A 23,312-nucleotide genomic window follows, 5' to 3' on the forward strand; every position below is an offset into this window, starting at 1 on the left:
ACAACAGATGCTTCTCCATAAATAAGTTTAGTCCCTTGTATTGTAAATGCAAAAATACCCATTGCAGATAACTGATTCATTTAATGGCCCTGGATTCGCTTCACGGCAATCGTGATTTGCTTAATCACCATTCATTCCAAAAAATACCCCATTGCAGACAATTGATTTGCTTAATGACCATGGATTCGCTTGACGGCCACGGTGATTTTCTTAATGACTGCCGCAAAAATCTTGTCAAATTGGGTCGGTCCGGTTAACAACTGGAAAAACTGTAGTTCTAGGGACCACCTGTACCAGGTGCTTTTGATTTGCTTTTATTTTTTGATATTTTTCTGTTTATTTTTTGTAGGCCTTGTTGACAGAGATGATGGAGAGATGCAGGAAGCTAGGCAACAAGTAAGTGCTGTGCTATAAATTTTTTTTTTAACTCTCCTTCTTGGCATAGAGTAAAAACTATCATTGTCAACCCTGATTGGCAGCTGATGAAGCTACAGTACAGATGTTTTGAACTGGAGAATTCTTGCACATTAAGCATTCACTTATCAGAGACTTATGTCATTTATTCTCATCCTGGACAGAATATGCCGTTGCTCCAGTATATATTTATACAGGAACATGTTGCTTGGTGCATTTATTATTCTACCCTTCGTAACTGAGATGCAAAATGAAATTTTCCCTAGAATGTTCATTTAGCTCTTTCCCTTTCAGGTGGATTTTCACCTTGGCCCTGTTGTTTTGCCACTCAAGGGTGACAGTTGGTTTTGTGGTAGTGATTCAGTTCTGGGAGTTCTTGCAATGGGCCAGAAACAGGGATGGAATTGATTCAGAGAATAGGAAAAAAAAAAGCTTTTACCAAATAGGCCACTGATGGTCTCCGGATGTGAAAATGCAGTAAAGGCATAAATGTTGTATGTTCTGGGTACATCTTAATGTAAAAGCCAACATATAAAAATATCAATTGGGGGACTGTCTTGTAATGCTCTGAAATAATATTTCTTCCAGCGCTTTGCTCTTGAATTCCATAATGTCTGCCTTCAGCGCTGAATTTATCGCTGCCAGGGCGATGGATTTTATTGGTATGATCAAAGAGTGTGATGAATCTGGGTTCCCCAAGGTAAATTCGTCTGCATTCTCCCCATTCTATTATTGCTGTCAGCCACTTCATAGACCCCCCCCCCAAATAATTCCATTAAATGTGCATTGCATTACTCCATGGTTCAAAAATGTTTTTTTATGGTTATGGACTTGATTTCTCCATGGACGTTCTTTTGATAATAGCTGGTTCTGTCTAGGAATAACAGAATAACAGAGTTAGTTGGAAGGGACCTTGGAAGTCATCTAGTCCAACCCCCTGCTTAGGCAGGAAATCCTGTACCATTTCAGACAAAGGGTTGTCCAGTCTCTTCTTAAAAACCTCCAGTGTTGGAGCATCCACAGCTTCTGGAGGCAGGTTGTTCCACTGGCTAATTGTTCTGACTGTCAGGAAGTTTCTCCTTAGTTCCAGGTTGTTTCTCTCCTTGATTAGTTTCCACCAGTTGTTTCTTGCCCTGCCTTCAGGCCCTTTGGAGAATAGCTTCCCTCTCTCTTTATAACAGTCCAGGAGTGATCCATTGTGGCTGTAGTAGTTAATTAATATATTTAAAAACTTGATTTATAAAGCATTCTGGTTTTCTTATGCATCAAATGTAAGCTTCATTTTTTAAAAAAAATGCTGCTTTTTTTTGATTCAGAACAAAAACACTCAAGCCATTTAAACAAATTAAAATCCCTAAGAATTTAACCAAAGTTTCTGTCATCTGGGTAGCAATTTTTCCCCCGGTTGGTATTTCCGATCTCTCTCTTTTACAAATTAAATATCTGTCTTTATATTATTAATGTTATTTATTCAACTGGGAACATGCATGGAGACAGTAAAAAGGACGCGTGGCGCATTTTATTTTCACAGCATCTTCTCTTCTGCTCCCTGGGACAGAATTTGGCCTTAGCTGACCCACCGGAAAGTGACCGGCTTCAAATCTTAAATGAAGCCTGGAAAGTTATTACGAAGCTAAGGAGTCCGCAGGTGGGTTATTAGCAGAAGAAATTGGCAATTTAGTTGGAGTGGCAGATGGTTGAAATATATGAGCTGTAAATTAGCAACCTTAAGCATATTGCCCAGCTCAGACATAAGACTGAGAGAAGGTTTGAAATTTTGAGTGAGGTGAGAGATGCACACCAAAAATGGCTGTTATTCACCCAGTTCTCAGAATGACCCCCAAGATGAGCATATCCAGGTCCCAAAGAATCATTTTCCAGAAGGAAAACTAGCTTCTTCTTCAGAATGCTATGTACCACCCTATTAGGGTATTTCTGGGGCTCAAAGACACCAGGGATCCTAAATTTATTATAAATCTAATAAATAAATGGATGGTCAGTATTTTTTTACCTTACTTCCTAGAGCAGTGGTTCTCCACCTGTGGGTCGGGACCCCATTTGGGGTCGAACGACCATTTCACGGGGGTCGCCAAACAACGCAGTCCGCCATTTTTTCCCCCTTTTCCTTAGCTGTGCTACTCCCTTTTATTCTATTGAGCCGAGGTGGCGCAGCAGTTAGAGTGCAGTACTGCAGGCCACTTTAGCTGACTGTGTTCAGCAGGTCAGCGGTTCAAATCTCACCGGCTCAAGGTTGACTCAGCCTTCCATCCTTCCGAGGTAGGTAAAATGAGGACCCAGATTGTTGGGGGCAATGTAAATATATATATACATTGCTTACTGGTGTACACCGCTTAGAGAGTGCTTGCACTTAAAGCGGTATATAAGTCTCATAAATAAATAAATAAAATAAATAAATAAATATTGGCTTTTGAAAGCCAATAGAATAGACTCTCTTGAATAGAGTCTAATTCTATTGGCTTTCAAAAGCAATAGGAATTGTCTAGGCTGTCTCTGCCCTGCTGAGCCTGCCAAAAGTCCCATTCTGCAAACGGTGCTGCACCAGTTGAGTAGTCCTCGACTTACGACCGGATGAGTAGTCCTCGACTTACGACCGGTTGGGGGTCGCGGCATTAAAAAGGTTGAGAACCACTGGTTTAGAGAATCAGTTAAACATGGAAAAAGCAGGCTGGGTGGGGCGAAAACCTGCCAGAGTGCCTTTAAATGTGATGCTCATGCATTTATTTTTAGGATTATATCAATTGTGCAGAAATCTGGATGGAATATACGTGTAGGCATTTTACGGTAGGCGCAGGTTTCAATGTTTCTTATTTCCACATTTGTCCTTTCCTTTCTTGACCTTCTCCCTCTCTTTATGATCGTTCAGAGCATTTGCTTCTGCCGTATTGGAAGGAGGTACGCCTGGTTTTTATTTATTTAGAAGTTGCTCTCAGGCCGTGCTAACATGTCTTGGCAGCCTGAGAATGTGCGTCTGTCACCAGTGAACTTAACACACTTTGACACATAGCATTAGGGAGAGTTGTCTCAGGAATGGGACAAAAGAGAATAAATCTTGAAATTCTAATAGTAATTGTTTTTTATAGCCTTTCCAGTTTGGTGGCCTACATTAATCTAGAAATATCTGCAGCAGTATATCATCACTATTATATATCTGCACGGCAGTGTATCCAACCCCAGAAACATGAATATTCTCAGTATAACAAGCTTTAATATCAGGTTAAATCTTCACTCTTGAAATCTGCCTTCTCAGCCCAGGAGGCTGTAAATCTATTGCACTTTGCAGACGTGATAGATTTGAACTGCCATAACCTTCGCCAGCCAGCGCTGTCTTAAAATATGAATCGCCTTTAAAGAATCCCATCTTTGATGCTAGTCATGTAGCAAAAGGCTGCTGAGTTATTCAGCTTCATAATCTACGTGTCTTAGCTTTGTATAGTTTGTGAATTTACGGCCACTCTGATGCCATTTTCTTTTATTGCGTCTGCAGAAGCGTGAAGTCAATACCATTTTAGCTGATGTCATTAAACATATGACTCCAGATCGGGCTTTTGAAGAGGCCTATCCTCAAGTAAGAGAGAAATTCAGTTGTCATTTCTAAAATGGGGAGAAAGAGCGTCGATCGGGCTAAATTGGCAAATTCGTATATTATCACCCTGAATCCGTTTGAAAAAGAAAATATAGAGCGAACCAAAGCTGATGAATCCATTGGTTTGCATGAGTCTGTTTTGGTCTCGGTCTGTGTGTTTGGTCCGTGTGTGTGAGGGGGTTGTGAATATGTGTATATGCAGGGAATAAAACTGAACTCTTGTTATTGTAAAACTTAACTGAGATCAAAACGAATGGCTCCTTTCCAAACCATATTAGATATGCTAGAAGGACAGAACAGAGGCACTAGCATAAAATGAAAGGAAATTAAAGTGAGTCTTGATAAAAAGAAAGGATATTCTTACTGGATGTTTTTTTTTTCTGTCTCCTTTCTGATTTTAGCTTCAATCAATAATTCAGAAAGTCATCACCTATCTCCACGATTTCTCCATTCTCTTCTCATTGGTGAGTTTCTGCAGGGCTACAAGGTTCCTGCATTTCTACTGTCTAAAAAAAACATGCATTTCTCTAGGAAGTTATTTAAGATTAGCTGGAGTTAAATCTGAAAATTAAAACAAATCTCCTTCACACAAGTCTTAAATGTTCGCATCTGCATACTATGGGAGTTTTAAATGTCATGCTCTACCTATTTTGCTCTTTCCAAACAGCCAACTGGCTCTCTCCCCAGAGTTGAGGAATTTTAACTAGCTGATATTCCATATCCTCTGAATTTGGAAAACTGCTAACCTTTTCAATAACAGGTAGTCCTTGATTTACAACCAGAATTGAGTCCAAAAATTCCATTGCCAAGCAAGACAGTTCTTAAGTGAGATTTGCCCCAATCGTGACCTTTCTTGCCAGCCTTGTTAAGCGAATCGCTGCAGTTGTTAAGTTAGTAACACAGTTGTGAAGTGAATCTGGCTTCCCCGTTGACTTTGTTTGCCAGAAGGTCGCAAAAGGGGATCACAGGACCCAGGGACATGGTGACCGTCGTAAATATGAACCAGTTGCAATTTTGATCACATGACCAGAGGATGCTAACAACGAACATAACTGCGAAAAACGGTCGTAAGTCCCTTTTTTTCCGTGCTGGTGTAACCTTGAACAGACACTAAATGAATGGTTGTAAGTCAAGGGCTTCCTGTATACGTTTAGGTTCAATTGAATAAATGGTGGTGGTTCTCTGTGTCTCAGGCAAATTTAAAGAAAGCTGACCTCATTCCCCATCGATTTCCATGGTACTTGCTCCAAAGATAATTGTGTCTTGCCAAAGACGGCGCAACTTCATTCCGATACATCGAACGGAGCGCGGCGCTCTAATCTCAGTGTTTTTTCTTGATTTCCTAGGAGAAGTTCTTGCCATTCCTGGATATGTTTCAGAAGGAGACCGTGAGAGTGGAGATCTGTAAATGCATCATGCAAGCTTTTATTAAGTAAGTCTAATGCCTTCTGATTAAGTGCACTTCGGAGAATCGAGACAGATCTATTTAGGTGCTGTTAAGTGTGACGGATAGAATTCAGCTACACTCCATTTGGCATCGGAAGCCTTTGAAAGGCACCTAGCACTGCTCCAAATAGAGATTTTTAAAATATGTTTTCATTCCTATTGATCTTTTTGTTGAGCCACATAAGTGACCCTGCCACCGACTGCATTGAAGCAGCTGTGCGCTTGTAAAAACGGGCGCCGCTGTTGGACACAAGGGGTGCCATCCAGAAGTGGAAAGAGGAGGCGGGAACATTTGCAGTAGGACAGGTCAGAAAGCAAAACTGGACGCTGGCTTGCTTATTTATTTACTCGGAAGATTGATGAGCTGCCTCTAGGCGGAATAGAAATAAGGCCATAATAGGGTACAACAAATAGACAGTAAAACAGAAAATAAGCCATCAATGTTTAGGATGGTTGCTGAACTGTACATGCCAGAACGCAAGAAGCATTTGTATAAAGGCTACATTGTTGGATGGTACGCAGTGTTTCTATTAAAAAGGGTCGGGTTGGATTTATTTATTGATTAGATTTTTATTCTGCCTTGATTACTTTATAAGTAGCTCAAGGCAGCAAGCTGTAACAGGCAAATATACGCCTTCCTCCTCCTCTTTCTCCCAACAACAACAACAACCTTGTGAAGTGGATTTGGCTGAATGAGTGAGACTGGCCCAAGGTCACCCCCAGCTGGCTTTGATGCCTAAGGCGGGATTAATGCTCTTTGTTTTCTGGTGATTGGCCCAAAGTCACCCAGTTGGCTTTCATGTCTAAGGTAGGACTAGAACTCATAGCCTCATTGTTTCTAGGCCAGCACTTAACCACTACATAGTTATCTGCTTATCAGACCTGATATCGGATTAAGCAAAGTAGTCTATTTGCTGTTTAGAATGGGAATTGCATATGATGAAAGCAATGACCAGTTGCGATAGTAAATGCTCATGAAAATGAAATCCAGAAAAGGACACGTGCAGGGACTTGGCTTGGAGAAGTAAAATGGGGAGAGGGGACAGGAAGGAAACCTTTTCCTGCAAATCCTGTTTTTTGTACCCATATAGCTACATAAAATATAATGGTTCTGTTTTAGCCTCTCGAAAACATTTTGAAGCAGTGGTTTGATTCCACAGAATGCGGAGCTTCTGTTGGCAAACGTGTTTTTCCCTGCAAAGCAGCTTGAAAAGGCAGAAACGGCCTTTTTGCGATATGTTGCTCTTCTTTGCTGATGACAACTGTGATTTTGAGAGGGGGAAAAGAAAAAAAACTGGGAGTGGCGTGCTAACAAGCTGCATTGTGAAAAGAGAATACTCAGCATTGTTCAAATTGAAACGAGATTCATCAAAATACCTTCCTTTTCAGTGCTGAATGCCCCTTTCAGATATTTGTTTCCTTTTTGGGTTTTTTTTTTTTTTGATGACAACTAAGTCTTGATAGATGTTGATTAGCAAGTTTTATTTTTTTTAAACTTTGTCATTCTGTTTTGGAAGAGTCTCGTGGTGCTGATTTTGTACAAGGGTGTAGCATTTTGGGGGGCGATGGGTGTCTTACATGTATCTTTTATTTACAAATAAAAAATACTGGGCCGTGCTAGTAGGCAGAGGTCCTTCCCGACGACCTTGAGCTATCTTCGTTTTCCAAAGGAATGTTTGCAGCGGTAGGAAGTAAAATTAGATTACCTTCTTCAAAACAATCTTTAATTGGGAGCATTTGGATAGTGCAGGAAAGCATCCCTCTGGCAGAAATCAAACCCACATAAAAATTCTGCCTTGCAACTCTACTCTTGGGTAGAATCGTGCTCCATAAAGTTGGATAAAGATACAGTATTGAGCACTTCCTGATATTCCAGTTGTTCGGAGAGAAGGACAAAAAAAAAAGAAAAGAAAGAGAGGCTTCTTTTTTGCAGGATTTGCTTGGCAAAACACAAGGCTTCCTTTCTAACATTAGCCCTGATTTCATCACGATGTCTACAGCCTCTGAAAGAGACAAAGAAAAAGTCACAAAGGAAACAAAAGGACCTGAACATATCCTCACCAGCAATCAACACCCAGATGAACAGAGATTAACTTCAGGATTAACACTAGACAGACAATTCAGGAGCAGACAATACCCCAGATCAGGAAAGCACCAACTCAGACATGCAAGCTAATAGTAAACAACATCTAGGAACCACCAAGGACACTCCCACCAGTACTGACAGGGCAGACCGCTAGTATATGTAAAATGAGAGGAAACCCTACTCCCTTACTAGCATTGTTGATGTTACCTAGTTTGGTAATGAAACGTCTGCAAGAAAACAACCAAGCTCAGAGAGCACCAAGGACTCCACAGTCTTCCTTTACCACCACCACCTCCTCCTCTCCACAACTCCAACTCCCTTCTAGCACTGACGATGTTACCTAGTTTGGTAATGAAACGTTTGCAAGAAAGCAACCAAGCTCAGAGAGCACTAAGGACCCCACAGTCCTTATTAGCAATTCGATCTCTTAATCTTCAGACCCTAGTGGTCAGTCCCTTTTGCATAGTGCCACAAAGCTGAGGTCGCTGAGCTCCTCTCCCCTCTCCTTCTTCATCCATTCATTACCTCCCCTCCCCCTCCCATCCCTTCCCCAAAAGGCTTACACTGTCAGGCACAGGTTGGCTGCCACTCCTGTGCTATCAAATGCATTCCTTCAAGAGTTGTGTTTAAACCCCCACCCACCTCTCTGCCTATCAAACATCTGTAAAGAGCCATCTCTGATCAGGCCTCTTGAAAGATCTAGTCTTTTATTCCTTGCACTTAGATGTACTTGTTTTTAATTTGGCGTGGGGGGCACTTTCTCCGGCTATTCTGAATTTATTTGAATATGCATTATTACATAAGGAGCCCCCATTTCCACTTAGTCTGCAGCACAAATGTTTCTTATTCTCATTTTTTTTTTTGAAAACGGTGTGCTTCCTTTCTAGGCACCAACAGGAATCCACCAAGGATCCTGTCATTCTCAACGCCCTACTGCACGTGTGCAAAACGATGCACGATTCGGTAAAGTAAGTTATTTTCCTTTTCCTTCCATTTTCCCCCCCCCCCTCCACAAGGATGGATTTGATTATCTCTTCTGAGTTCCAGTTCTTTTTCAAAAGCCTCCTTAATAAGGCTGCCATTTGTCCAGGGAATGGAAAAAGAAAAGAAAAGAAAAACCTTCAGCAGGAGAATGTGTTGTTTTAAATCCCAATTGAAGGAAAGGTCTGGCAAATGACTTCACAGTTTAACTAACAGAGAGAGAGAGAGAAAGCAACATTTTAAGAGCACTGAAAAGGGTAAAATGAGCAGCACACTTTTTGCAAGATGTGCTTTCAATTTAAGAGCCGAGGTGGCGCAGCAGTTAGAGTGCAGTACTGCAGGCCGCTTTAGCTGACTGTGTTCAGCAGGTCAGCGGTTCAAATCTCACCGGCTTAAGGTTGACTCAGCCTTCCATCCTTCCAGGGTAGGTAAAATGAGGACCCAGATTGTTGGGGGCAATATACTGGTGTACACCCCTTAGAGCAGTGGTTCTCAACCTTTCTAATGCCGCGACCCCATAATACAGTTCCCCATGTTGTGGTGACCCCCAACCACTTATATATCACCGGGTGCCAGGGGCGTGGCCAAAGAAAAGGGGAAAAAAATGGGGGACAGCCTTGTTTGGTGACCCCCCATGAAATGGTCGTTCGACCCCAAATGGTGTCCCGGCCCACAGGTTGAGAACCACTGGCTTAGAGAGTGCTTGCACTTAAAGCGGTATATAAGTCTCATAAATAAATAAATAAGAAAAGCTTTATTGGGGAAAAAAGCTTCCATACCGCTGAAAACAAGGCAGAATTGATGTGGGTCCTTTTGAGAAACTGGCTTATAGATACTGAAAAAAAAAAAATCTTCCTCTCCTGAAATGAATTCTCCCTTGCGGGTTGCTATTTTTATCACTCTTTCTACAGAAAACTGATCTCCTGTTTAGTAGCGGTTGGGTGCCAGGAACACAGAAGCTCCATTCCTGCCTTCTGTCTTTGTTATGGCCAGCCAGGTTTTCACGTTGATAGGACTGCTTTGTTGGGCAGATTCAGCCCACAGTCTTTGATGTGAAGCCAGCGGGACAGGTGGGAAGCTTTATCCCAGTCTGACTGTAATGGCTCTCCGACTTCCAGAAAATATAGCCCTTTTCTGGATTCCAGTACTTGATAATACTTGGCCATTCTAGTACTTGAGGAGCTGACACAGAGGAGAGGTCAACCCATTCTCCAAAGCACCAGAGGGCAGGACAAGAATTAACGGGTGGAAGCTCATTAAAGAGAGATCCAGTCAATGTTGAGACTCTAGAAAGGATGCAGAGAAGAGCAAGAAAGATGATTAGGGGCCTGAAGGATAAAACATATGAAGAACAGTTGCGGGAACTGGGTATGTCTAGTCTAACGAAGAAAAGGAGTAGGAGTGACATGATAGCAGTCTTCCAATAACTGAGAGACTGTTGGAGAAGAGGGGTTCAATCTGTTCTCCAAAGCATCTGAGGTCAGGACAAGAAGAAATGGATGGAAGATCATTAAAGAGAGAGATACAACTTAGAAGTAGAGAGAAATTTCCTGACAGTGAGAACAATTAGTCAATGGAATAACTTGCCTCCCAGAATTGTGGCTGCTCCATCACTGGAGGTTTTCAAAAATAGACTGAACAACCATTTGACCAGGATGGTATAAGGGCTCCTGCCTTAAGCAGGGGGTTGGACTAGAAGGCCTCTGAGGTCCCTTTCAGCCTTATGGTTCTACGTTTTATATTCTGTGAATGACTTGTGATGCCAGAATATTTGTGGCCAAGTAAGTATGATCAAGAAGGAACTCTTGTCCTTGCTATACCCTTGCCAGAAATATACTTTTTCAGTCTGCCTAGCAGAGATACTATCTGTTCCCCTACTGACGGAGTGTGTGTGTGTGTGTGTGTGTGTGCGTGTGTGTGCGCGTGCTTTTCAGAAGCTTGTATGTTAAGTCTGTTGCATATTACCACATCTCAACTTTGCCCGGGATGCAAAGTCAATCTCCCTGGGAGTTTTTTGCCAACACTGGAAACAAAATCCAGGCTTCCCACTCCCTTTGCTTGCTTAAGTCCAAGAATTGAATTTAAACAAATGTAAAATCAATTATTTTTTGAATGAATGTCTCCCAATCTGCAGAAACAAATGTATTTCCATGCCCGTAACTATAAATCCAATGTTGAGTCTATTAAGATTTTTGTTGTAACTCACAACATGTGCAATAATAAGACAGTTGCCCTAAGCCATCTGTTGTTTAAAATAGTACTTTAGAATTATTCACAGTTCGAATGCTTCTCCCAAGTTTTTTGCTCAGATTCCAGCCTTCAAAGGTTTACAACAGCACAGAAAAAAGTGACTTCGAACAGGTTTTCACACTTGTGATCGTGGCAGCATCCTCGTGATCACATGATCAAAAATGTAGGCGCTTTGTCGAGAATGACCCATAGACCTATAAGGGATTACACAAACACTGTATTTTTAAACAACCGATGCTTTAAAATGTTCTTTTCTAGCGCGCTGACCCTGGAAGATGAAAAGCGGACGCTGGCCTCTTTGATAAATGGATTTGTAAGAATGGTGAGAATCTGTTTTGTTCTTGGGGGGGGGGGGAAGGTGCCTTTGAGTCAAGTGTTGACTCCTGGTGACCGCCTGGAGGTTTTTTGGCAAAATTTTGGAAGTGGTTTGCCATTGCCTCTTTCTAGCTGGCCGGATTAGAACTCAGAGTCTCCTGATTTTCTATCCTGGTGCCTTCCCATTACACCAAACTGCCTCTCCTCTTTCGTTGTACTGCCTTTTAAATCTTTGTTTGGGCTCATTTTGTGGAGGACGTCCTAGTGGTTGTGATGGACCCTATAGGTCAGTGGTTCTCAACCTGTGGGTTGGGACCCCATTTGGGGTTGAATTACCATTTCACGGGGGTCGCCAAACGACACAGTCCGCCATTTCCCCCCCCCCTTTTCCTTAGCTGTGCTACTCCCTTTTATTCTATTGGCTTTTGAAAGCCAATAGAATAGACCCTCTTGAATAGAGTCTAATTCTATTGGCTTTCAAAAGCCAATAGGAATTGTCCGGGCTGTCTCTGCCCTACTGAGCCCGCCAAAAGTCCCATTCTGCAAACGGTGCTGCACCAGTTGAGTAGTCCTCGACTTACAACCGGTTGAGTAGTCCTCGACTTACGACCGGTTGGGGGTCGCGGCATTAAAAAGGTTGGGAACCACTGCTATAGGTCTTTAAATTCACCTTTCCCCTCTTTAGACTGTGCAGAATCCAAGCCTCCCAACTTCATCTGGAGGAGGAACAGATCATATGTTGCTTCCCTTGCTGTTGAACAGAAAAGATCCGTGGGAAGAGGTCCTGTTTGGCTTGTAGATGCCAAATGTTCATTTTTCCTTAGAGTGTGAGAAAGAGGAGAATCTTCATTTCTAAATGAAAGCAGAAAGAAAAAGTGCTTTCTGAATGGGCAGGGAGGTACAGAGATACAGGCGCTCCTTTGCAATTCTTTCCCTAGAGATCCCGCTGCCAATAAAAATGGAAAGAATGGGTAACCGGACACCGAGGTCACATCTCTCCCTATGAATAATCTCTTTAATCCCAGGTATCGTTTGGCCGGGATTTTGAGCAGCAGCTGAATTTTTACGTGGAAGCCAGATCCATGTTTTGCAACTTGGAACCTGTGCTGGTCCAGCTCATTCACGTAAGCATAGTTTGACGGGCAAATTAGTGGCACAGCTATTTTTTTGCTCCTTAGAGTTTTTGTGCATGATCCTTCCTGACATTTCTCTCAGCCCTGCAAGGTCAATTTCCTCCAGGTTTGAACAGGAGCAAAGGAAGATTTGGACACTGTGTTAGATCAGACGTTGAAAAGTGGTTGCTATAAAAGGCCGAAAGTCAGCACCAGGTAGTTGGATGTGGCATCGTTTGCTTCTCCTTTTGAATTAGCAGCACGGAGAGGATCTGGGTCTCAATGTGGTCCTGCTAATGCATAACCTGAGCTGCTATTCCAGGACAGTAAGCTGATGCCACACTTCAAGAATGTTACTTTTGGGCTGTTGTTCTTTAAAGCAGTTTCTACTTTTTAATTCTACATATTTGCACTGTCTAGGGCAGTGTTTCTCAACACTGATAACTTTTAGAGATGTGGACTTCAATTCTCATAATTCTGGGACTTGAAGTCCTCAAGTCCTTTTAATAGCTTTTAATGGAGGCCATGTGTAGGAGAAGAGCAAGCAGAGATGGGAGACGGAGTTAAAAGTGTAATCAGTTTAGAGTCCTTGCATTGCCACAAGAAATTCGAATCTAGCCCCCACCTTTGAATTCCCTTGGCCGTTATCGGGCATCAATTTAGTGCTGACCATTAGTTGACCAGATTCCTTTTTATAAGCTTGAATAAATGTTCTATGCTGCAACCTTACAAATGGTCCTGATTCTTTGCACCCATCCCCATGCAGGTTGTCCTCTTGGGTTAAGAAAAAACAGGATACACTATTCTCAGTCAACTAATGTACGATGCAGTGTCACCGCTCATCTACTGAAACTCTCAGACTCCAGCATCCCTTTGACCTACCTGAGCAATTCGCCCAGCCTCATTTACTTTCAGTTCTCCACATGTGCTTGGTCTATCTTTATACAGGTTTTTGATCTTTTTCGTGCAGAATGAAATACACCTTGCATATCTTGTGTGTGGAGTTCTTCGTTCCTTCAGTCTCGAATCTAATTAAACTAGCTCTGTCCCGTAAAAGGCTTTTGCTATTGACAAAGGGGACTATTTGTAGCACAGGGTTGAAATGAGGGGTGCTTGGTTTTCTCTGAGCTTGTTTGTTTTCTGCAGACATTTCATTACCCAACCAGGTAACATCATCAGTGCTTGTGGTATTGTTAAGTCCATAAGTGGCTGGATGCAGAGTTGTTCACGTCGGTAACGTTATCTTCCAAAACAGAGCGTGAATCAGCTGGCGATGGAAACAAGAAAAGTAATGAAAGGGAATCATTCCAGAAAAACTGCAGCATTTGTCAGGGTAAGTGCAGACATAGAACAATTGGTGGATGAGAGCTAGCCCTAAATCTTGGTTTGACGACTCCTTGTTAAGGGAAAAGACCTCAGTCCGATTTACATCTTCTCCAGTCTCTGGATCCACCTTTTAAAAGACCTGCAGAAACTTTACCAACAGGTTTAGCCTTTATTATATTATACTATATTTACTACATGAAATGTAAGGCTATGTTATTTACATTGCATTATACGTCAGATAAAGAGTTGCTTTGCAGAGTAGGATGGGCAACACATAAACGTAATAAATAAAATACAGGAAATGTTAACGTGGTTAACATTAAATGTTAAAGTCTGAATCTCAAAAACCTGGTTGTGGTTGATCTTCAGAAAACTTTTCTCGTTTTAGGCGTGTGTTGCCTTCTGCTTCATAACGATCCCATCGCTGACCAGCATTTTTACTCGTCTCAATTTGTACCTGCACTCTGGACAGGTTGCTTTGGCTAATCAGTGCCTTTCCCAAGGTAAATCTGCTGCAGAGTTTTCTAAGGTGTTATTGTTATTGTTGTTAATAACTAGAGAGTAGTGAGGCAAAACAAAAGAGACTTGCTCAGACTTCTAACTCTTCCCTGTAAAGGGTTTGAGAAGGTTGTTGACCGAGATCCTCGGAGTTCAATTGGCTTTGCTAGAGAAATACTCCTTGGCAGAAGAGAGACATTTGACAGAGGGAATATGTGGGTGTAAAACAGTTCTACTACACAAGTAGCCCTGAGCTTACAACCATTTGTTTAGCGACCGTTTGAAGTTACAAGGGCACTGAAAAAAGTGACTTATAGCTGGTTCTCACCACTTATGACCATCGTAGCATCTCTGTAGTCACCTGATCAAAATTTGGCTGCTCCGCAACAGCATCTTTTTAACAAGAATTGCGGTGTCCCAGGGTCATGTGATCACCGTGTGCGACCTTCCCAGCTGGCTTCCGAGAGGCAAAGTCAGTAGGGGAAATTGGATTTGCCTTAATGACTGCATGTCTCATTTAACAACTGTCTTGCTTAGGAACAGAAATTCTTGGCCTCAGTTTTTGAGCGTAAATGAAGGACCACTATAATAATATACAGCAGGGAAAAATTCTGCAATAGCAGGACCTGGTGTTTGGAATCGTCAAGGTGTAAGGGTTGTGTATTCTTTATGTTTTCTTTTTAAAGAGCGCAACTGAACGAACGATTTAGTTTATCAGACTATAAAAAACAAAGGAAGTTAAAATAATTGGGCAACTAAGGGAAGAAAAATAAATAGGACTGCATTTTGGACAAGGCGTTAAAAACGAAAACACAAAACAGTGTCCCTTGCAAACAGATAAAGAAGAGAGAGACATTAGGCATCTCCCTAATTAAAGTGCTTTCTTTTCTCTACCCCCTCTACATTTTCTCATGCAGTTGTCCAATCAGAAGCAGTGCAAAACAATTTTCTTTGTAATGGCCTATCTTGTTTCTTTCCTCCTCTGATTCTTTTGAAAGAAAAAAAAAGCTGCAAAACCAGAAAAAAATAATAATAAACCTGCAAATATTCTAGGAAACAACCCAAAGGTAATTGTTCCCTTTATCTTGTCTGAAGGGAGAGATTCAAAGAATGGACAAAGCAGGGTTTGTTTGAAAGCAGGACTCCAAAGCAGTGGATTGAAATTTTTGGAAGAAAAACAAAAGATTTCAGTTAAATATTTTTTTAAAAAAAATATGATTAATTCTCTTAGAATCAGGTTTGTGTGTGATGAGGCATGTAAAAGAGGGAGAAAGTTACAGGGTCCCAGGATTTTGTCTATAATTTAGATCAGGGGTCCCCAACCCCTGGTCCGTGAACCAGTACCGGGCCTTGGCATGCCAGCAACCGGTCCACACAAACAAGCAAAGCCCCATCCGTGGGATGCGGGCAGCACACAAAACCACGCACTCTCCGGTCTGTGAAAAATCCTATAATAATAATAATAACTTCTGGAGGCAGGTTGTTCCACTGGTTAATTGTTCTAACTGTCAGGAAGTTTCTCCTTAGTTCTAGGTTGCTTCTCTCCTTGATAAGTTTCCATCTGTTGCTTCTTGTCCTGCCTTCAGGTGCTTTGGAGAATAGCTTGACTCCCTCTTCTTTGTGGCAGCTCCTGAGATACTGGAAGGCTGGTATAATGTCCCCTCTCGTCCTTCTCTTCATTAGACTAGACATTTTCAATTCCAGCAACCGTTCCTTATATGTTTTAGCCTCCAGTCCCCTGATCATCTTTGTTGCTCTTCTCTGCACTCTTTCTAGAACCTCAACATCTTTTTTACATCGTGGTGACCAAAACTGGATGCAGGAACTGTTCCCTGGTGCCCAAAAGGTTGGGGACCTCTGATTTAGATGGTTCCTGGCCTTTGCAAAGGAGAACTGGATCCTACTCTATTCAGGCAAATAACAAATGTTGTCAGCATTGCACACTTACGAGCAAATTCCAGCGGTAAAGACAAACAAGCTGATGTGGGATACTGACTAAGCTCTTTCCTGCAAAGCTGCGGCTTCCTTTGTTTAGGCGTCATTTGGCGGGCATCATGAGAACAGAGGGGTTTAAAGTAAAGCTGACTGTACCATCCAGGCGCATTTTAAAAACAATAGATTTAGTCAGGGAGGGACGTTTTGTATTTATTTGTGGACAAGCCCGCATGAAGTCACTTTTCAGCACCCACCAGCTGTGAGGGCTTCATTGCTGTTGCTGTTGTTGTTGTTCCCTCCCCAATAATTTGTGGGTGCGCTTGTTTGCTCCGAATGTTCACATGCTCTCTCTTTGCAGGAGGCTGGGAGAATTAAAAACAATTCTAAAGACAATAAAAATTAGCTTTGGAAAGTGGACTCGAATTGCAGCTTCTGTTTTCAATGCTGTCCAGGGTCCTTTGGAGTTTTGCAGTCCAATCCTGGTTATCTGGTTTTATATGCTTGTTTGACACTGGCTCTAGAGCAGGCATGTCCAACTCACGACGTCGCACGACGTATTGCGACTTTTTCCCCATTACTGGCAATGAGGTGGGCGCAGTTTTGTCGTGATGCATCCGGCCCATAGGCCGGCAGTTTGACATGCCTGCTCTAGAGAAATGCAGGACAAAATGTCTACATTTCAATCTTGGCAACCTAAAGATGTGTGGACTACGACTTCTCCTTCTATTTCATCAGATTGGTTCACTTGGCATGCAGCTGGCCTTGGCCTCCCTTGTGGACAATCACGGTTTGATCCAGGCTTATTCGCAATTGGAGTCCTACCACCATTTCCATCACTTTGGGTCTATACAGGCGCTGTGGTTTATGTGAAAAGTGAAATCATCCCATGATGAGAGGCTGATCTTAATTACACCCTTTTTGCTTGCAGCAACTTGAGTCAGATGTCTGCCTTCAGAATGCTAATTGCGTTGTTTGACTTAGCGATAACACGGAGCTCTGAGCTCTTAATGCAAATTGTTAACTCTGATGTACCCAAATGTTTGTCCCTAATTGTTATTTTTTACCTAAAGTGAATTGAGGTGGGATAAGTGAATGGATGAAAGCTACACTTAAAAAAGATAAGGGAGGGGCGTAATTTTAGAAGCCCCAAACATTCTTGTTGATGGAATTAGATACTTAACAGTGTGCAAGTAGAACATTTTCCTGGTGGCAAAATTGAATTTGTCCTCTGATATGATTATAGTCTAGATTCAAGATTGTGCATATTTTTAGAACCACAATGAGGCTGACATTCATACATTCTGTGACTTATGCCTTAATAATCTTTAGGAAGACAATAAAGCCTTGTGTTCTGGGAAATGAGCTGTTGAAATTTAAGACATAAGTAGTAGCCCAATCCATTAATTTAATGAGCACGAGCTAGTTCCTTTTCTCCTTTTCTTTTTAGTTCATTCTCATGAAACTTTTGGATTTCAGAAAGATCTTTTCAACCTTAGCTGGTTCAGATGCTTAGAGTTACAATTTCTCCCTAAAGCTGCCAGTGTTTTAGGGAGTTGAAGTCTACAAGTCTTAAAGTTGCCAAGTTTGAAGAGCCCTGTGCTAATAAGACCCCCAACTATGATCTCTTTATAGCGGATGCCTTTTTCAAAGCAGCGATCAGCCTGGTTCCTGAGGTTCCCAAGATGATCAGCGTAGATGGGAAGCTGCGGCCTTCGGAAGCCTATCTCTTGGAATTCCTCTGCAACTTCTTTTCAACTCTGTTAATCGTTCCTGTAAGTTGGAGAAGAGGTTTACGCTGATAAGGAAGCTAGTTGCACCGTTAGCAATTGCCAGCTGCAGGTTGGCCCAGCTGCTCAGACCAGACAGTTTTCCTCCCTTCTGGCTGAAAGTGTGGGAGCTAGAAGGAAGAAGCAAACTGCTTTCAAATCAAATCACTCCTCTATTGCAGCCATAAATCAGCAGCCAGATAAAGATAAAATAAATTAAAATTTATCTCTCTCTCTCTCTCTGAGAAGTTAAAAAGAAAAGAAGTGAATACAATTCTTCAAATGCAAAGAGGGTGGCTCAGTCCCTTAATATGTGGGAATACCTCATCCATCTTTGTTCCCTAGGACCATCCTGAACAAGGTGTGTTGTTCCTTGTGCGAGGCTTGCTCAACGTTATCCAGGATTACACTTGGGAAGATAACAGCGATGATAAAGTCAAAATTTACACCAATGTGGTGCATCTTCTCTCTGCAATGAGTCAGGAGACCTACATCTATCACATAGACAAAGGTGAGAAAGAAGGCAAGGGAGGGAGATGGTAGCAGAAGGTTCCTCAATTGTTAGGTATACTTCAGCTTTTTATTTTATTTTAGATAGGGTTAGCCTTCTAAATTCTTATTTGCTAGGTTTATTCCAGATTTTAGTTTTATGTCATATATGGTTAGCCATTGAATTTACCAGGTTTATTCCAAATTTTAGTGTATTTTATTTATGGTTAGCCTTCTCAATTCTTACTTACCAGGTTTATTTCAGCTTATTTTATTTTTCATATGGTTAGCCTCCTACATTCTTACTGACCTCCTTTTCCGTATTTAATCTTTTTCCCCAGTTGATTCTAATGACACCTTGTATGGGGGAGACACTAAATTTTTGGCAGAAACGAACAGGTTGTGTGAAACAGTGATAAGCCAAATCTTGGAGCATTTGAAGAATCTTGGAAAAGATGAGGTGAGAAGGAGCTTCACACAAGCAGTGAAATGAAGTGTTGACAGCTTCATACTGAAAAAAAAAAATAACCTTTTTTTCCTGCTTTTGTCTATCTAGCCTGACATGGAACCCAGATTTGCGTGCTCTTTAATCAGAATCCCTTATCTGTGAAACTTGATTAAGCCAAGTTGCAAGTCTCTGTAGTGCGGAATATGGAGAGTTCTAAAAGGATTCACGAACTTTTCTCTCACCGCAGTATAAGGCAGTGTTTCATATCCGTGGCAACGTCCAGTTGTGCAGATTTCAGATCCCAGAATTCCACTGCCCGGCATGATCATTGATGAGAATTCTGGGAATTGAAGTCCACACGCCTAGAGGTTGTCCAGGTTGGGGAAACTGGTATAAGGATGATCTATGTTTGGGCAGGTTTCTGAATTTTGAGAATTCCACCCAGAAACTATATGGGAATCAATGCGGCTTGCCCAGTACTGGTTGGATATGGCCGTATCAAGGTGTACCCATAACTACAGGTGGTCCTTGACTTACAACCATTCATTTAGTGACTGAAGTTACAATGGCACTGAAAAAGGTGAGTTGTGATCGTTTTTCACACTTAAAACCATGTGCAGCCTCCCCGCAGTCACGTGATCAAAATTCAGACACTTGACCACAGACTCACATTTATGACAGGTGCAGTGTCCTGGGATCCCCTTTTGCATTGACAAAGTCAACGAGGCACTTAACAACGGTGTTACTAACTTAACAACTGCAGTGATTTACTTAATAACTGTGGCCAGAAAGGTCACGAAGGGGGCAAAACTCAAGAACTGTCTCGCTTAGCGACGGAAATTTTGGGACTCCCTGTATCTGCACTGCTGCCCTCTGGACCAGCTCGAGCTTCCGGACGGTCTTCAATGGAAGCCCCGTGTGGAGCACACCGCAGCAATCCAGCTGACTGCATTTTGGCAGGGGTGCTACATTTGTTTTCTCCGTCTGCTTCTGTACTTAACTCACACCTTCCCTGGGCGACAGTTAAGGCTGGCTGAATTTAAAGAGAGTTCCAGTGAAGTGTGAAACATGTTAATTGATGGGGCTGGTCAACCGTGATCGCTTTGCCAACTCCTCTCAAAGAAAGAATTTTTCGATGGATGTCAGGGCTTGAGGAGACGGCTGGTTAACTCTCAGCTGAGGACTTCCTGGGTTCCTTTCCAAGCTTTGCCCAGGGAAGTGCACATCCCCACAAAGGGAGACTTCAGAAACTGCCTTTGGTCTTCCACACGGGGGCTCGGTTGAGTTTGCCATGGCATTTCCCCCCAAATTTAGCAAGTATGATTGCAAAACTAGGCATCTGGTCCCTTCTCGGTGTTTCACACTTTGACTCCTCTGTCCTTTTTCCAGGATTTCTTTATTTGTGTGTTAAATAGATATGGCCAATGGCAAGAGATTGGGGAACTTTATTAGCAAACATCCGAAGGACGCCGGATGGCCTACTCGCCTGCACCGATTGGTTGGCTGGTGAAATAACTCTGGCCAAACAAGAAGAGAGTAACATCTTTAACTGTGATTGTGGTGAACCTCTTTGAAACTAGTGGCGTAATCATTGTGAAGGAAACACCAATCTTTCCTGTAGTCTGTAAAAAGTGATTTGCAATTTTGCATACAGATAGTCCTCGACTTACGAGCACACTTGAGCCCGGAATTTCCACTGCTAAGCAAGGCACGCCTGATTTTACAACCCCTGTCATGGTTGTTGAGTGAATCACTACGTTTGTTAAGTGAATCACCATTAAGGAAATCCGGCTACGGATGTTAACTTGTCAGAAGCCGGCTGGAAACGCTGCAGACAGCGACTGTATGACCCCGGGATGCTGCAACTGTTATAAATACATGCAGATTGCAGAAGGGCCTGAATTTTGATCACGTGACTGGGGATGCTGCAACGGTCCTAAGTGTCATTTGTCACTCTCTTCAGTCCCATGGGAACTTTGCTCAATAAATGAACGTTTGTAAGTCAAGGATTACCTGTATTGCTTAGCTGTTCCCCCAACCAATCCTTTTCTTCTTCTTATCGGCAGACTCTAAAGCGCCAAAGTCACCTGGCCCTCAGCTTCTTCAGTAGCCTCTTGGCTCATGCTGATCTGAAGAACAACAAACTCAACCAGCTGGCCGTCAACCTGTGGAACCTGGCTCAGAAACACGGCTTTGCGGACACCAAAACCACAGTAAGGAGAGACCTAAGGCCCTGGGGGACCCTGATGAGAAAAGAGCCGTGGTGGCGTAGTGGTTAGAATGCAGGATTGCAGGCTAACTCTGCTCACTGCCAGGTGTTCAATCCTCACCGGCTCAAGGTTGACTCAGCCTTCCCTCCTTCCGAGGTCGGTAAAATGAGGCTCCAGATTGTTGGGGGCAACAGGCTGACTCTATAAACTGCTTAGAGAGGGCTATAAAGCACTGTGAAGCGATATATAAGTCTAAGTGCTATTGCTATATTGACTCAGCCTTCCGTCCTTCCGATGTCAGTAAAATGAGGACCCAGATTCTTGGAGGTATGATGCTGATATTTATAAACCGCTCGGAATGCTGTATAGCACTATGGAGCGGTATATAAGTCTAAGAGCTGTTGCTATTTGCAACCTTTTTTTAGTTCATAAAACAAGCCCTTGACTTGATACAATGAGCTTTTCCCTCTGTGTAGCCTTTCACTTAACCCAGTTGTCAAGTTTTATTGTTGAAAAAAGAAATCTGGATAATAATTTTATGCCTGAATCACTGGACCTTAAAAACACCCTTTAGGCTGAGGCAGAGATGCAGAACAATTCAACGTTCACTGTTTTTCCTCCGTTTTTCCCCTTTCTAGGTCAAAACCTTGGAATACATCAAGCTGCAGAGTAAACACCCTGAATTCAGCCACTTCACAGAGCTGGCACTACGGCTCCCTTTGCAGTCAAGAACTTAATGGATGTCAATCCGTGCAATTACCTCCCTGAAAAGGTAGTTTTCCAGGCCCTTTAAATGCCCAGGCTGCCTTGTAGAGTATTATCAGAATTTGTTATCTTTTTGCTTTAAAAGGTCCCTCGGTGCACGATAGATTTACTTGGTTGGAGAACAAAAAGTAAAATTTCCTGGTGATGCAGTCATCTTTTTTTTTTTTTTTAAATGAGGTTTTGTTCCCACTACACAGCTGTTAATCATTAAAACGTTGACTTTAATGTTAATGTTGGGTCAATGAAATACTATCTTAATCATTGCGGAGTGGAAAAAATAACTTTTAAATCCAAATTTGGCGGACTTGCAAAGGAAAGAAAGATGAGGATTTGGGTTGGCAAGACCAAGGAGAAAGGCAGTACTTACTGGCTTTAGGAAAGGGATAAGCTAGAATTATTTCTTGTCTTTAAAGTGTGTGCTTTGAAACCACCCATTCAAGAAAGCTCAGTTGAGAAAAAAGTTAACATTTGGGAAAGACCCTGCAAAGTCTATCTATCCCAAACATTCTGTCTACTTTAATGAAAAGAAGAACAAGGGGAGACATGATAGCAGCGTTCCAATATCTCAGGGGCTGCCCCAAAGAAGAGGGAGTCAAGCTCTTCTCCAAAGCCCCTGAAGGCAGGACATGAAGCAACGGATGGAAACTAATCAAGGAGAGAAGCAATCTAGAACTAAGGAGAAACTTCCTGACAGTTAGAACAATTAACCAGTGGAACAACCTGCCTCCAGAAGCTCTGAATGTTCCAACGCTGGAAGTTTTTAAGAAGAAACTGGACAGCCATTTGTCTGGAATGGTACAGGGTTTCCTGCCTGAGCGGGGGATTGGACTAGATGACCTCCAAGGTCCCTTCCAACTGTCTTATTCTGTTAAGTAGTGGAAACTATTGTTTGCAGCACAGATCAGTTATTCACAACACATTTCTTTTAAAATGCATTTTTTAAAAACAATGGATAGGAGGCATTTATATTTAGTACTAATCTTTCTGAGCAGTTCTTAGCTGTTTGGGTTTTTTTTTCTTTTTTGTAATCATGGTGCTTGGTTACTATGATGCAGTCTTCATCTGCTTTTTAATTATAATTGCCAGGGAGTGAGTGAAGAGGTTTTTGCCTTTAAATTGCTGGATGATGTAATCCTTTGAGAACGGAGGAGCAGCATTTTAGTACAGAGAAAAATGTGCAGATTGGTTCAATGCCTCCATACAAAGCAAAAATAAATTCCAAACTGCAGAAGTTGGCCTTCAAAATAAGCCATTCATCTCCGTTTTAACCTTGATTTTGTATAAATGTTAAGGCTAGATTTGAGGAAGGGTCCGAAGGGAAAAGGAGATGTCATACCAAGTGAAGGGAGGGATGTGTGACACAGAGGAGAATAAACAAGGCCACGAGACTAAAGGATATGGGACTCTTGGTGTTCTCAGATTGGTTGGTTGCTTACAGATGTTTCATTACCCAATCTGTTGAGACTCTAGAAAGAGTGCAGAGAAGAGGAACAATGATGATCAGGGGACTGGAGGCTAAAACATACAAGGAAAGGCTGCTGGAATTGGGTATGTGTAGTAGTTTAATGAAGAGAAGGACGAGGAGGGACATGACAGCAGTGTTGCAGTATCTCAGGGGCTGCCACAAAGAAGAGTTAAGCTGTTCTCCAAAGCGCCTGAAGGAAGGA

General features: G+C 42.2%; 1 protein-coding gene across 1 annotated transcript in view; it reads left to right on the top strand.

Moving 5' to 3' along the window:
* The window catches only part of VPS35L (VPS35 endosomal protein sorting factor like), a 36,247-nt gene extending 14,371 nt beyond the window's left edge, over nt 1–21,876 (top strand). Inside the window, exons 15-31 of the mRNA XM_039360718.1 lie at nt 350–396; nt 1,003–1,114; nt 1,946–2,062; nt 3,163–3,216; nt 3,920–4,000; nt 4,420–4,482; nt 5,365–5,450; nt 8,438–8,518; nt 11,040–11,103; nt 12,122–12,220; nt 13,464–13,541; nt 13,923–14,037; nt 17,600–17,739; nt 18,079–18,244; nt 18,564–18,682; nt 20,737–20,883; nt 21,519–21,876. Coding sequence (XP_039216652.1) covers nt 350–396; nt 1,003–1,114; nt 1,946–2,062; nt 3,163–3,216; nt 3,920–4,000; nt 4,420–4,482; nt 5,365–5,450; nt 8,438–8,518; nt 11,040–11,103; nt 12,122–12,220; nt 13,464–13,541; nt 13,923–14,037; nt 17,600–17,739; nt 18,079–18,244; nt 18,564–18,682; nt 20,737–20,883; nt 21,519–21,617 — 1,668 coding nt within the window. The 3' untranslated portion in view covers nt 21,618–21,876. The remainder of the gene's footprint in view (nt 1–349; nt 397–1,002; nt 1,115–1,945; nt 2,063–3,162; nt 3,217–3,919; nt 4,001–4,419; nt 4,483–5,364; nt 5,451–8,437; nt 8,519–11,039; nt 11,104–12,121; nt 12,221–13,463; nt 13,542–13,922; nt 14,038–17,599; nt 17,740–18,078; nt 18,245–18,563; nt 18,683–20,736; nt 20,884–21,518) is intronic.
* The last annotated feature ends 1,436 nt before the right edge of the window (nt 21,877–23,312 follow it).

Source organism: Crotalus tigris, unplaced genomic scaffold, assembly GCF_016545835.1.
Source record: "Crotalus tigris isolate CLP2741 ecotype Arizona unplaced genomic scaffold, ASM1654583v1 scf7180000019173.45859301935:6455823, whole genome shotgun sequence".
NCBI classification, from domain to species: Eukaryota; Metazoa; Chordata; class Lepidosauria; order Squamata; family Viperidae; genus Crotalus; species Crotalus tigris.